This window comes from Macrobrachium nipponense, chromosome 27 (assembly GCF_015104395.2).
Source record: "Macrobrachium nipponense isolate FS-2020 chromosome 27, ASM1510439v2, whole genome shotgun sequence".
Taxonomy (NCBI): Eukaryota; Metazoa; Arthropoda; class Malacostraca; order Decapoda; family Palaemonidae; genus Macrobrachium; species Macrobrachium nipponense.
The window spans coordinates 22,348,021-22,364,165 of record NC_087216.1 but is presented as its reverse complement, the minus strand read 5'-3'; the positions used below and the strand labels follow the sequence as shown (position 1 = coordinate 22,364,165).

Genomic DNA, 16,145 nt, shown 5'->3' with positions numbered 1-16,145 from the left:
TGAATGTGGAACCTGGTTTTTCTTCGTTAATCTGCTGTATGAATGCCTCTCTCTCTCTCTCCTTCTCTCTCTCCTCCCTCTCCTTCTCTCATCTCTCGTCTCTCTCTCCCCTCCTCTTCTCTCTCTTATTGATCATATTTTTATAACGTGAGTACGAATTTGTTTTTACTTCGTTAATCAGTTGTATCTCTCTCTCTCTCTCTCTCTCTCTCTCTCTCAACTCACTCTCGCTCTCTCTCTCTCTCTGGGCTATATCCTGCATTACGTACGTCTTTGTATATTTATCATCTCAGTACGGACCTTTCAAATGTCTCTTCCAAAGAGCCAACTTCGTTCAGTCTAAGAACATTTATCATCATTTATTAAGAATACTTGAAGCCTTGTTCAAAGCGAGAAAGAAACCGCTCCTAAATTTCCCCAGTGTACTACGTAAGTCATATTTCACTATCTGTCAAAGACAGACAGACAGGCCTTCCAGAATTCATAAGGCGTGGGGAGGGATGAATGACAGATACGGTAATATATAGTTTCAGTTGCATTAGAAAGGCGTTCATCTCTCAGGCCTCTTATCCAGAGATGCAATAGGCCTAGTGGATGCTTCCCTTTTCAAGTGGTGTATATTTAGCTCAGGCAGGAAGGAAGAAAATAAGAATTTGCTATGGAAATGAAAGGTTAAAGAATAAGGGAAACAGAATTTAGCTTGGGTATTCTTGAGATTGACAGCAGAGGGAGACAAACAATCCCTGAAAAATATTTCGACAAATATCCGGCAAACGATATAAAATATTTTACAGACTAAAGTATTCGTCTTTTATTATATACTGATTCCTCGGCAAATAAAATCTCGTTTTCACTGTAGGAGAGCACTTTAGGCACAGGAGAACTTTTGAAATCCGATTATACATAGGCGTCCATGTCCCCCGATTCTCTTCGTTGTAACAGCGAGCTTTACAGCTTAACTGAACGCTCTCCCGTTTGTTCAGCAGATGAAAATCAAAGCAGATTTGCTGAAGGGATATGAAAGGAGACATCCTGGTATAAGGTTGCTTCTCTCTTGCTGTGCTCTCGGAATATGTGAAACTATAGTTAGCGGAGTCTATAGTATGTATTTATGAGAATCTTCATTGCAGTTTCAAGTGTTTCCCAACAAACACCCTTTCATGACCCTCTTTTGAAAATGTTGCGTGAGGAACCTCAGTATGTAGAAAATTAATTGTTGCCTTTTTATAGCCCAGGCTCGAAGGAAGTGCAGGTAGATGGCTATGAGATTACCGGTGCGTTGATATTACCTCAGCAGTGTAATAGGACTCCTTTAGACTGGCTAGTTCTGGCTTAGTTTTCATGTTCTTTCCATTTCCTTAGCTCATTCTACACTGATCAATGTAGGGTATTCTCTACTGCTTCTCGTTTACATATGCTAGATGTATCACTTCTTGTCTTCTCTTCATTATATTTTCCTTTCATTGGGGGCTCATTTAATTTTGACACCTGGTAAAAGGAGATGTTTGGTTCTTCCAGGTTCTCAAGGGTCAAAAAGTAAGAAGTAAGAAGGTGGCCATCATGAATCGTTTTTTTTTTCTCTCCTGAAAAGCCAAGGGTCCAGGGTTGCTTTCCATTATATTTTCCATATTTATGATGTTACTCCTATCTCACGTTTTCTTTGGAAAGGTGTTATCAGGGTATACTGTAATAAAAAAAGAAAAAAAAACTGAACATGGTAAAGGTGCTGGGTTTATTATTACAGTTAGTAGGCTAACCACACGGTGACCTTCGATTTGGACATTGTTACTAAAGAACCACTCACTGGACCTTTACCCTGGCCAGAACAGTTTGATTCCGGATTATTCTCGGGGCTAGCTGTCTCTAAATCCTACTTTTTCTACACGATTTCTTCCTCCCCATGACAGGGAGAGCACCACTTAATGTATATGCTTTTCAGTCTCACGGTTATATTTTTCGTCGCCCGATAAGATTTATGATGAGGGCTCAGTTTCACACGACAAGTAACACCTTTCATTATGGGGCATTTACAGTCACGTAAGTAAGTCTTAGTTCCATCAGTAGTGATTTTTTCCCCCACCCACGACATCTTAGCCAGCATAGATATTACTATTTAGATTTATTATGACGATAAGCCTTACTCTTGTGTGCTTTTCGAAGGTTAACTCGGTTTACGCTGTAATATAAAGACATGTCGTTACAGCTTGATTCCTTGATTAAGAATATACACTTTATGGTCATGTTAGTTCAAGACTTTCATATCAACTGCTACTGAAGTTCTCTTCCGTTTTTTTTTGTTTCTTTCTGCTGTTACAATCCTTTTTACTAGTGTTCTGGTTTCTACACAATGTAGGGTATAGTATTTATCTTTTCATAGACATCTGCATTGGCCACTTTGAGGAGTTTCATTCATCATTCCATTCACTTGGGTTGGGGAAGTCAATGAGGGAACATATTTCCCTCTACAAATGAAATGGAACAAGTTATTCAAAACTAAACAAGTGTTCCTGATTGCCACAGACACGCGTCCAATAAATCTTACAGATTTTTCCCCTCTACATTTAAATTCCAGTAAATAATTCACCCTTAAAGAATCATAAAAGTTTTCTCTCATTTCTTATGCTTGAGTGTTTCTTTACTCTTCCCTTTAATTTATTCCCTTCGTAAACAGCCAAGGTATGGTGGGATTGTCGCTTTGTACCTGAGGCTTAGACTTGAGACACTTCAAGTTAATGAGGCCAGTGCCTCCTACTAAGAGACCCACGCATAGATATGTATGATATATATATATATATATATATATATATATTATGTATCATTATACATATTTATATATTTATTTACATTATGTATGTATGATGTATACCCAGTTTGAATTTTTGACATCTCAGCCATCTTGTATAAACAAACCATCAATAATTCCTAGCCTATCCTTATTCTATGTAATAAGAATAGTTTTTTTACTTCTTTACTCCGAATGAAACATTTTTCCTGTAATATCAGGATACCTACCATCATAATTTTTATCCCTTATGACAGCAAACAGTTATTCACCAATAGACTTCTCCCCGACACTTTCCTTCTGTGTTGCCTCTGATTGCAAATGTACACCCAGATATCCTGTTATTTACCTAAAACTTAGGCATAGCGTAACTATTTAAAGCCCAGGACTCAGTGTTACCATGCGCGACCACCACAGGCGGATGGACAGATAGAAAAAAACAGAGTATAGATAGTGACCCCCAACAAAGTTCGGGGGTCTTTATCTAGGACTAATATTTCTTCGCGGTCATTATCTGTATGATGTGTACAGTCATTTGTTTATGTTTATCCGACATTTAGCGCCACAGACGCTTGCTTTATGAAGCCACGATTATTTGGTTTTGTTTCAATAATTTTTGCTCATTTTGAAAGATGATAAAATGGCACTGATTAAATGGCATCCGCTCTTACAGTGCCACTGTGGTATCGCGTCTCCCTGCCTGTGTTATCTCGCGTTCGTGTTTTGAATGTCTCGTAAATCGGAAATTCGTTGTTCCTCTTAATTCAGAATCCGACATAATCGGAAGGAAACAGGAGTCGACCTTTGAGTCATTCATTTGATTTATTTTCGTCTCGTGAATCTCGTCCTGAGACGTAATTACGCAAGGAATCTATTCTCTCTCTGATCTAGGAAAGTTATATTCTCTCGCCTGTGATCATAAATCAATTGGCTTTTGTGTCAATAACTTTAATTCTGCTTTTGTTTCCCGTTTAATTTGCCTTCATTCATGTTCCCGGTTTAGTCTGTTTTTAGACCAATTTAACACCCGACTCACCGCTATTGACCGTTTCCTTCGAATCGTTTCCAAAATTAATTATTTTCCCCTTTAATTCAATTTCACTTGAATTTCCGTTTCATTTAGTTTATATCCCGTTTTTTTATAAATCAATTTCCCTTCCGGCGAATTTTCCGTTCGGTTACCTTGTACTTGGATTTTGCCTGATTAATTACCCGTGATCACTATTCATCGGAATTTTTCTCTCTCGTCTGATGGATTTGATGAGTTTGAATACCTGGTGAAGTTAGCCAGCCGGTTTCTGTGCGTGAGAAATTTGTATCTCATTTTGAATGTGTGTGATGTGTGTTAGGGAAATGCGTTTTATATCAGTCGATCGACTTATTTCGTAATGGATATTGGAAGGAGAGCATTTTGATGTTCATGTCTTTGATATTTTAGGAATATTTTTAAATGTGCCTTGCCGTTTACCCTGTAGGCGAGTAGTGCCGTCACTGCCCCTCACAGGGGGCACCGTAGACATGACTAAAGGTTCTTTGCAGCGTCCCTTTGGCCCCTAGCTGCAACCCCTTTCACTGTACCTCCATTCATATCCTCTTTCAGTGAATTTGCCACTTCTTCCTTTCCATTCTACTTGTCACCCCATCCTTGTCATTACCTTATCTCTACAAGTAAATCTTTTTTGCATATGAGAGTTGAATACAAATTCACATCGAATTCAGTTATATCTTGGTTTATGTGGAACTTCATAAAAATTTCCTTGTTATTGTCTGTTACTTACTCAACGTCATTTTCTAATGGTCAGATCCATCCATGCTTTTAACTTCAAAATAGTTTCCTTTGTTTTCTATTCACTTGGCGTTTTCCTCGGTGCCTAGAGAGTTACCCAAGGGCTGATAAAGAAGCCTATGTCTTTCATTTTCTCGGTGGTGTGTGTGGTGCCTCTGTACCCATGTTGTCAACAGTGAGGTTTCTTGAAAGTCTAGTTAAGGGAATAGGTGTCATAGCTGCCATGACGTTCAATATTTTCAAAGTTTCTCCTTCGCAGCTTCTTTTAAGAGGTCGTGCGAGGGTGTCTAGTATTTAAAGGTGGGAAACTTTCTCTTGTGACAAAGAGTCTAGAATGTTTTCCGTTCCATTTTCTGGGCTGTGCCTGATTTGACTTCTGGAGACATTAATGATGCACGAGTTTCCACAAATTCATCGCCATTAGTGGCATCACCGACACAGAGCTTGGCTGTTTGGTTTTGCCTTCTTGTTTGTCTATTAGTTACCAAGATTTCACTAAAAGTTATGGATGGATTTTTATGAATATTTGACCAAAGGTTGGACCCATGACTGGCAACAACTGATTCGATTTTGGCACCAACAGGAATGTTTTTTTGGGGGGGAGGAGGGCTATTTTGTGTGGTTTTTGGCCTTCGAATGCTTTTGTCAGATAGTTATCCTCAGAAGACATAGTGAAGACTTAAACTATTTCGCGAACCCAGTGTTTATTTACAGGAAATATAGATTTTCACAATTATTTTTCGATTTTCACAAGCAAAGTTATGTTTTTTTTTTTGCATTCATTGAAATGGTATTCATACTCCCTTTGCCAACATTTTTTCCTTATGGTGGGACCATTATTTTGTGCAATTATTTTCCAGTATTGTGCATAATTTATGTAATTATTTTAAGAGAACAGCAAAGTAATGTATAGTAATTCTCAGCATCAATTAAAATCTGAAAAGCACATTATTATCGTAAGTGTTCATACTACTAATATTTATGAATATATTATCAAAAACTGTACTTCTATAAATCCCATGCAAATGCAAAATAATAATAATAATAATAATAATGACAATAATAATAATAATGATAAATAAATAAAGATGTCATCCTTAGCTTAGGCACAATTTTTGAAATACTCAAAGAAACATCCTGATTAAGGCATCATCCAACTTTCCTGGTGAATAAATAAACAATGATAATATATAAATATATGTATATATATATAATCATGCAAGGATATTGCTAAATGGACACTTTGGTAACCAGTAAACCACCTGTAAACAATAAGTATTAGTGCAGAGGTAACAGTACATTAAATGATCATCACTAAATTCTATGAAGTTGTAACTCTAGGAAAACACATCACACTGATATACTGGGAAGTTCCAGACTCCTTTTATTTTTTTTAGATCTAATAAATGTGTAAACACTGAGGTGTGAGGGTCAGGAATCTTTCGAAAAGAGTTCTCTCTAACTTCTGCAGTTTTCTAAGGATGTCTCTTGTTGTTGTTGTGTGTGTGTGCGTGTGTCCAAAAAGTCCTACTGATGGAATCGAGGAATATTGTTTTGTACTTACCTTGTTTCAAAACTCTAATTCACCTGCCAATCACTATCTCTCCTGCAAACAAGCTGGTTAATTCGAGAATAAGAAGCCAATTTGCCTACTTTTGCTTGCCTTTTTTATTGCAAGAAATGATTCGCGCAACACAAGCACTTTAGCAGATCACTGACCTCGACGCGAAGCTATTGTCAGTGCTTGCTGCTTCATTCAAGCAATTTCCAGCATCAAACACTTGTTTTGTTTTTACAAAATGAATCACCTTACACTAACTCTTTTTAGGAATTAAATACCTAACATAAAACACAGGAGCACGTGCCCTTGAATGAAATAAAATTAAAACACCCAAAGACTCCAGGTGGAAATATAAAAAGAAAATGAGAACCATTACACTATGTATGCTATCATATAAACTAATATTGTCGACCTCATATGCTGCTAAGCTAAGCTCACAGCTACTGTAGTATATTGCAGTCATGTAATAAAGGCCATTGAATCAATCTCTTTGCACATGCTGGTCATTAAGAAATTACATATTTGAATGAGTGCTTCTAGCGGACCATATCCATACTTTTAAAATCTAATGGGAACCAATACATAATTTTTTTTATATGAATTTGCACGAGAGGGAGACAGTGGTCTTTCTCATCTTCGATTCTCAAACTTCAAATTGTCTCCTGTCGGTTCCAAAAGCATCCATCTTATTGGAAAAAAAAAGTCTACCAATTCGATCGTTTTAATGTAAGAATTTATTTCCTTCGGCTTTTAGTAATTTTCACGGGGCGGAGACGAGTTTCTTAATCTTTTTTGTTTATTATATCAAGGGGAACATATTGCTTTATTTAATTGTTGGTTTATGTTAAATTTAAGGGAAGATGAGAGTTATTAAATTGAAGGTTACTGACGTCTAATTAGAGACAAGGATTGCCACGAATTTGTATAAATGTGTGTGTATGATATATATATAATATATTATATATATATATATATATATATATATATAATATATATATATATATATATATAATATATATATATATACAAATCCTATGGAATCACAAGCTAACTAACGACTGCAATATATCTGAGTGTACTTTATATATATACATATATATATATATATATATATATAATATATATATATATAGTATATATATACATACATACATATATATATAACATACATATAATAATACATATAATATATATATATCTATATATATATAAATATATATATATATATATATATAGATATATATATAACAGGAAACGCAGACATAATTGCAGTGTTTGTTCCGCATGGTTTCATCAAACTAAATTTGAAAGCCCTAGTACCTATAGCCCTAGCAAAAGGGGAGCAAGGGAGCCCTAAGTGAAATTTCGTTTTTTTCGCATCTTTAATGAAATAGAAAAAGAAATAAATAAGTGTTAAGAGAGAGAGAGAGAGAGAGAGAGAGAGAGAGAGAGAGAGAGAGAGAGAGAGAGAGGAGAAAAATGACATGGAAAAACAACAAACGATTAAACATGTTTGATTAATAAAAGCAGCCAAAAATAATCGAGAATGGATAAAAGAAATGATTAAGGTTCATATCCAGGAGAGAGAGAGAGAGAGAGAGAGAGAGAGAGAGAGAGAGAGAGAGAGAGACGTATAAAATTCCACCTCGTGGGATGATGCCGAGTTGGCGCGTAAGCAAACCAGGCATATCTGCAGGTGGTGGAACATTTATGGCGCCCATTCCTCCCATTTTGCATAAGAAGAAAAAAAAAACTTAGAAGAAGAAGAAGTGGAAGAGGAAGTCGTGCCTATTGGAAATCAAATTCATATTTAAAGAAAAAAAACAAACACTAAACCATTCTATTCGAGACTAAGACTGAACAGTGAAATATGTATATATATAATTATTCACTTGAGATGCATCAGCTAGAGGCATTCAGGCAGGAAGGAACAGCAAGGGGTGAGTTCTAAAAGGGCACAGATTGAAACTTTGGCCTCCTCAGAGAAAACATTTCTCTCTCTCGTCGTGAGAATTGACTCCCTCTTATTTTTTAATTATATAATTTTTATTAAATAAAAAAATGTCGCCAATTATGTTTTTTTATTTATTTAAATTTTTTTTTTTTGGACATGAAGGATGGAAATAGACTGACGGGAGAACTTTCCTCCTCCTCCTCCTCCTCCTCCTCCTCCTCCTCCTCCTCCTTCAGGATTTGATCATCTCTCTCTCATTACAATCTTTCCATCCTAATTATCCTTCATTAACGAGGGGTCTTCGATATTCTTATTTACACAAGGCCCAGGAAAAGTCTCAATCTGTTAGGTTTTCTCTCTTTTTTTTCTTTTTTTTTGGAATCGTTGACCAAAGATCCCCGTCTAAGGGAATCTCCATTAACGATGATGAAGACAAAGCAAGGATTAAAGATATGGGCAAGCAATAAGTCTTACCTCCTTCTATTCTTCCCTAGCGTCACGCCGCTGTGGGGAGGGAAACACTGGTTACTTTGATGCCAGGTTTGTGGTGTTAATGGCGTGGTGAGAGAGAGAGAGAGAGATAGAGAGAAAAGAGAGGAAAAAAAGCGTGAGACAGAGCGAGACAAATAAGTGACAGGGTGACAGAAAGAGGCGAAGAGGCTGGGTGAATATATTACATGTTATAGAAGCTCATTTGAAGGTGCCGTGAAAACTTTTTGAGTGATGTGCGGACGGAAAAGTAGCTTGTTTTTTTTATCAGTTTAGTTTTTACATTTGTTCTTTGATTTCGGTTTTCCGATTGGTCAGAATTCATGTATTCTTGTGAGGAAGGTCTTGTACACTTTGCGTATTAAATATTGGTCAGTGGGGGTCTTAGCATTGTTGAAATTTACATATATTTATGACCTAGTGAATTAATTGTATATTGGAGCCTACGTGGGACATAGAAACTCCATCTGTATCAGTTAATCAAGTGGTTTTTATTTATCGTTATTTTATTTTCTTTGAGATTAGGTAACAAGATAGTTCATTTTATTTTCTATGAGATTAAATAACAAGATAATATGATACTTATTCTATATATGCAAAGGTTTAGTTTAATTTATTCGTTAAATCTTCACAACGAGGGGCTGAATATTACTCTAGATACAAAAAAAAGATTTGAGCAACTTAGAGCATAAAACCTTCTTAGTCTTTGCAAAATAGCTACCTTTCCGTCCTCATCACGCATTTATAGAAATTATATTTTTTTCTTTTTTCTTTTAAAGGTTGTTCAGATGTTGCAATGCAGTCCAATGCTTTGCAAACACAAAGCGGCACTGGAGTAGTATATGTGAATGCAGTGCTTTAGGCAATAGAGTATATAATAAGCCATGTGAGGAAAGTGTGTAGCCAGTAGAATCACATGTGTTGAAAGTAGTAGTTTTTTTTTGAGGGGGTTAAAGTGTTGCTGAAAGTTGACCAAGTGTCCCTGCTGGTTTCATAGGTGGGTGGCAGACAGAGAGAAGCCAAAAATGCAGGAGGAAGTGTGTGTGAGAGCTGATATTTATTGCTGTTGTTGTTGTTGTTGTTGTTGTTGCTGTGGAGATAAATTATTAATTTTTTTTTTTTTTGGGGGGGGAGGTTTCTTTCTTCTCTCTCTGAGGGCAAGGTCTGTGAGAGTTCTGAAAAATAAAGGCAAAAAGGTTTTTTTTTTACATACACAACATAAAATATTGATTAAAATCTCAGGAGAAAGAATGTGGAGACTGACATGAAGGTGGCAGAGGAGATTAATTTCTTTGAAGACAGAATTACACAAACATCCGGTGAGTTTATCTGTATGATTATGGTCTAATGAATGCTTCACATGACAGATCGTTTCCTGTTTACATACGCTGTGTGAAAATGCTGGGGTTTTATGGAGAAGTTTCTTTCGTTTAAAAGGTTTACACATTCATCTTTTCCTCCACTGGAAAAGATTTTTTTTTTCTTTAAGGTTAATTTTCGTATTCGTGACGCCCGAATAAAGTGTTTGAGAGGGGGACTGTTCGCCAATTTTAAACAGATGTAAATTAAAATGATTCTCTTTTCGGAGTTTATGCCTCAGAAATATGCTAACGGTCCATTTCAGGATTTTTAAAATTTTATTTTATTTTTTTGAGATATCACGCCTTAAAATAACTTGATGTTCGTTTCACGGATCAAATTCACGACTGACGGCTATGGGGAATCTTCATTCCATTTCTTAAAGAAACAAATAAATAAATAAATCTAATTTTAATTAATATACGCACTAAAAAAAGGATTTCTCGTTGTTTATATATGAGATCATACGGAACCAGTTTTAGTATTTAACGCTGTATGGAATACTCAAATTCATTCTTATGAATCCGTTTTCCTTATTCAATGAATTACCATGAATCGCAATTCATTCTCTTCATTTTTCATTATCTTAAGCCTTCAAGGCTTTAAATAATTTCTCAAGCATGAGTTAATGGATTTTACTCATTAAAATTTTTTTTGTTCATGACAACGAGGTCTGTTCAAAGAAAATGACTGACTTCGAATATTAATTATATTATACATCCGTCTGTTTGAGAAATCAATGATTTTACGTACATTTGATGATGACAGCAGATCAGTGTCGGAACTTTGCTTGAGACGAAAATCCACAAATTGAAGAACAAATATATTTCAGAAAGCCAATCATGTACAGTTTTGGAGCGTCATGCTTCTAGTCGAGTTTTAGTGTCTCCACTCTGAATAAGGAGCACGACGTTCCGAAACTCTACATGGATACCAGCGCCTCAGTGGCGTGGTCGGTTTGGTATTGGACTGCCACCTCGGTTGCCGCGAGTTCTATTTTCGGGCATTCCATTGAGGGGTCAAGATTTGTGTATTCCTAGTGATAGAAGTTCACTCTCGACGTGGTCCGGAAGTCACGTAAAGCCGTTGGTCCCGTTGCTGAATAACCACTGGTTCCATGCAACGTAAAAACACCGTACAAACAAACAAACAAACAAATCTATATGGATACCTTAATATATTTATTCTTCAATTTCTGTTTTTTCTTTTTTTTTTTCTTTCTTTCTCGACAGTTAAAGTACTGCATTTTTTATTTTTTAAGGTTAATCAAATTTGATCTTGCTATAAGTACGACGAGAAAATGTAATATTAAAGCTCCCCTCTCATTACGTCGTCTGCGCAGGCGCTGTACTTTTTTTTTCTTCTGTTTTTCGTATTGTCTTTTCACCTCCGATTCGTAGATACGGACAAAAGATAACTAAAGAAAAAAAGTTTTATTAAGGAAGTCTTCCGTGTTAATTTTACAGGCGTGAAAATTGGACTGTGAGAGTGCTATATATATATATATATATATATATATAGATATATTTATATATATATATATAAATATTATATATAGATATATACACACATTATCGCGTTTTATACAGGTTTACGACATCCTGCGCGCAAAGAAGGTTTAAGTTTTACTTCAAAAGGTAGTAATTGGTTTTTATCTTTTGTATTTTGGCTTTATTTAAGTTCTGGTATGTTAAATGCCTTATAGGTATATGCTCTTATGACAGCATTCAGCGTAACATATGTGTAATAATATTGACTTATGTATCTTACATGATAGAGCTCTAGAACGTTTGATACTATAAATATATGTATGTATGTGTGTTATATAATATATATATATGTATATATATGTATGTGTGTGTTTGTGTGGGTGGGTGTGTATATAAGATATATTATGTTATATATATGTGTGTGTGTGTTTGTGTGGGTGGATGTGTATGTATGTATGTATGTATGGATGTGTATATAAATATCTGAAAGGAATTATTATGTTACACACACACGTGCGTGTTTACTTGCATAAAAAAAGATCTCAAGAACGGATAAGCAGGTTTAAATGAATCCGAATGACTTATTGGATGAACTACTCCTTATGACTTGGGTGCTGATCAAGATTCAACGATCTGTCGCCATCGAAATAATCTTGATTTTTAAATCTTATTAGTCTTGTCATGGGCGCATTTTATTAAAAAATCAGCACTCTTTAAAGTAGACGGTAGGGCCATTTAGTTTGTTGGGGAACGGTACTAATCGGTTCAGAAACAACAACCCCGACTAAAGATTAAGCTGAGACGCAGATGATACTAGCCACGCTGACGTTTCACCATTGAGTTTTCTCCAGAATATTAAATGTTTACTGCAAGTTACTCTGGTATGTGATTGTTTCTGTTTCATATAACAAGATTTGGATTAATTATTCATTGTTATCTCTCTCTCTCTCTCTCTCTCTCTCTCTCTCTCTCTCTCTCTCTCTCTCTTCCTGCGTGGTCCTGCCATACTGTAAAGACAAGGTCCTTGACTCACCGTCACTATTTAGTCTGACATTTTCTGCGATCTCGTCCGATCATGACGCAAACAAATATTAATCTTATATTTGGTCTTAAAAGCAACACGAAAGATAACTCAAGATTTTGCGTCTGTTTCGGAAAAAAATTAAAAATATTGTCACAAATTCCTTATCTGTTTACGAAGACAATCACAATACGACGATGATTTTATCCTACGATCTAACCGTTCGAATCCTGAGTTCACGCTTCATCCTTATGGTCACGATTAGTAACATCACTACCTCGCTATTATTATTATTATTATTATTATTATTATTATTATTATTATTATTATTATTATTATTATTAAAAGCGTACCAGCATCATTCATAACAAGAGTAAACATTCATCACACCGATATGAAAAGGAATAATCCCGTTCTTTTTAAAACTTTTAAGGATAAATAGACGAGTATGGGGCTAGTAAAAAATTATATATATATATATATATATATAATATATATATATATATATATATACAAATACCCACAATGCTCTGTGTAGGAGAATTAACTTTCTTTGTGTTATTTTCCTTAATACTTCCTTTTGCGTCTCAAGGTCGTTTTGTCAGGGGGGGGGTGGGGGAGACGGCAGGGGGAAGCCGAGGGTAGGGGAAAGAGGTCACACTTTGGAGTATTATGGCACTTAGTGCCAGGAGAGCCTAATTGAAACGGGCGCGGTGGCACTCCCCTCCCCCCCCTCGTTTTTTTATTCTCTGATTTTGAAAGGCGCTCTGGAATTAGACTGTCCTTAGTTCTCTCTCTCTCTCTCTCTCTCTCTCTCTCTCTCTCTCTCTCTCTCTCTCTCTCTCTCTCTTAACGAGTACATTGACGCTTTCTAAATGGTCTGGCATTGATTTGTTGTATGTTATATATCAATTATACGTCTATACATACATACATACATACATACATACATACATATATATATATATATATTATATATATATATATATATATATATATATATATTTGAAATAAAGAGCTTTTTAAGCTATAAAAATCATTATCACCATCTTCGGCATTGTCATAATTCAAGTCAATTTTAGACGCCAAAGTAGGGATTTTCATTCCCCCTACGTTCAGGCTTTGTAAATCCCTTCACACTTCTCTATTTCCTTCCCCTCAAAGCATTCCATCACGCTTTTCATTATCCTCGACCCCGGGCTATAATCGGGCATTAGGTTACAAATTCCATAGGCCTTCGCTCTTCAGATAAGAAAAATTTTAACAATTGAACGAAAATTTTAAGATTTTCCCCTTTCGCTTCAACGCTCATTTACTGTTTCGAGATAGGCCTATTCTTGAATTGCGTCGTCTCCGAAATGTTCAGTTAGGCCTATTTTCTAGCCGGTGAATACTACCATCCATTCGTTGCTTCTATTGAGAAGTAAACGAAAAAAAATAATAATAATTTTATAGTCAATAACGTTGAAACACTTTAATGGCAGTTGATGTCAAATTTGTGATTTTTTTTATTCGATGAATTCTTTTTTTTATATCTTGAAAGACATTAGGCCTATAAAGTTTTTGATTGAAATAAAATTTCTATACCTTGGAATGGTGACATAATGACAAATTAGTATACATTCATGATTTTCAAGTCTATATATCATGAATATTAATTCATTGTAGTACTCGGATACATTTAAAATATAAATATAAATAATATATATATATATATATATATATATATATATATATATATATGTATATATATATATACATATATATAACGTGAAAGTAATCAATAAATCGTTTTCCACGTGCTCCAACGAGAAGATGGCATCAATCATGCATCCATCCTTCAGCTGTCATCAACGATTGTCACTGCATGATTCATCACCTGACGGGTTTAATATCGTATTTTATTCAATATTGTATTCTATTATTCATGTGTTATCTTTCTTCTCCTTCTAAGGTCTCTCTCTCTCTAGTCCTTTTGGCACACACGCCCATTAAACCGAATAAAAAAATTTAGACTTTAGATTAAGCCAAAAGAGTATTCTCTCGCTGTCTCTCTTTCTCTCTCTCACGCCCATTAAACTGAATAAAAAAAATTTTGGACTTTAGATTACGCCAAAAGAGTATTCTTTCTCTCTCTCTCTCTCTCTCTCTCTCTCTCTCTCTCTCTCTCTCTCTCTCTCTCTCTCTCTCTCTCACACACGCACACAACGTTTCTCCCGAAGAGAACTTTAATTGGATTTCTGAATTATTGCTCGAAGATCTTAAGGAACTTTAGGTTCTCTTTCTTTCTGGGATCCATAGTGGACTCCAAGGAGATAACAACACCCTTTAGTATTTTTCAAAAGGCACCGCGCAGGAAATTTTAACAACAAAGGGTTACGTATTCCCTTCTAATTTCCCAGAGAAGAATTTTCTTCAATTTAGCCTCCATTTTTTCCCCCTTCCTGGAGGTCCTCTCAAGAGTTTATAAAAGACTGGGAAGCTATGACTCTTTATTTGGAGACTAATGAGAAGAGCGGATCGCCCTGACGTTTGGGTATTCCAGCGGGCTGGAGCGTGTGAGCTTCCAGTTCGCATACCACGTATATCTGTGTGCGTTCTTCTTCCAGAACGTATATTTTAAGTAGGAATATTCATTCAGCGGAGACCGACAGGATATTATAATGAAGGTACAGACTTGCGTGGGAAGACCCTAACTGAAAATTTAGATCATTTTAACTTTAATTTATCTCGTAACTCTTTGTTATGTTTCTTGTCTGAAGGATTAATTACCACGCTCCGCTTTGTGTAGCTATTTGATATTTATGCAAGTACGCTATCGTGAACTGTTGTGGTACGCGTCCACTTCTATTACTATTATTCTCTTACTCCGCGATTAATTTTTTCTTGAGTAGTCGCTTTTTCTGGTCAGGGAAGTTTGGTGTATCGTCTATAAGCTTTTTGAATTTAAAGCCGCTTATCGCACCACATTATCCATATACCTTAGACTCGCAATAAACTTGTCAATGAAATATATAAATCTTTAGATTTAATCCGATTTTGCAGCTAAATAAGTTTTGATAAAAGAGAGAGAGAGAGAGAGAGAGAGAGAGAGAGAGAGAGAGAGAGAGAGAGAGAGAGAGAGAGAGAGAGAGAGAGAGAGAGTTGAAATAAAATTTGTAAATAGTTGATTTTGATTTTATAATTCAAACAGTTAGATCGGTACTACGATAATTACTTCTCTGATGTTTTTGTCAAGGTCATTTGGTATAAGGTTCAGTCGAGGACAACAAACATGTTATAAAAAAAAAATTAAAAAGGTGAGGAAATTATAAATAAAAAGGACAGATTCCAAAGAAAAGGCGCTCTCTTTCGGAATGTGGACTGAGAGGAAGGAAGCATGCATAGCGGACGTCCACACACAGGGAAAAGCGAAAATAGACAAATAACGGAACTAAGTGTAAATGGAAAATCAAAACTGGGTCAGTGATAAAAGCAAGGTTGGGAAGACCAAGTTTCCATTTGTATACAACAAGTCCTCCACACCATGAAGAAGCAGGTCTTGGAACACATACAGACGAAGGTGCACATACCCGTCAGATGAAGAGAAGAGAGAGAGAGAGAGAGAGAGAGAGAGAGAGAGAGAGAGAGAGAGAGAGGAGAGGAGAGAAGGAGAGAGAGAGAGAGAGAGAGAGAGAGAGAGAGAGAGAGAGAGAGAGAGTGT

The 16,145-nt window shown here is 35.8% G+C and overlaps 1 protein-coding gene and 1 long non-coding RNA gene across 7 annotated transcripts in view; one reads left to right on the top strand and one right to left on the bottom strand.

Annotated features, from left to right (window-relative positions):
* The window catches only part of LOC135200900 (uncharacterized), a 486,387-nt gene that overhangs the window by 204,951 nt on the left and 265,291 nt on the right, over positions 1 to 16,145 (top strand). The window lies entirely within an intron of this gene.
* LOC135200898 (glutamate-gated chloride channel-like) overlaps positions 1 to 16,145 on the bottom strand; it is a 292,745-nt gene that overhangs the window by 68,434 nt on the left and 208,166 nt on the right. For 5 of the 6 annotated variants that reach the window (XM_064229646.1, XM_064229650.1, XM_064229645.1 and 2 more), the window contains exon 4: positions 8,558 to 8,587. The exons of the other annotated variant lie outside the window; for it this stretch is intronic. In XM_064229646.1, the coding sequence (XP_064085716.1) occupies positions 8,558 to 8,587 (30 nt within the window). The remainder of the gene's footprint in view (positions 1 to 8,557; positions 8,588 to 16,145) is intronic. 6 annotated transcript variants of the gene reach the window in all.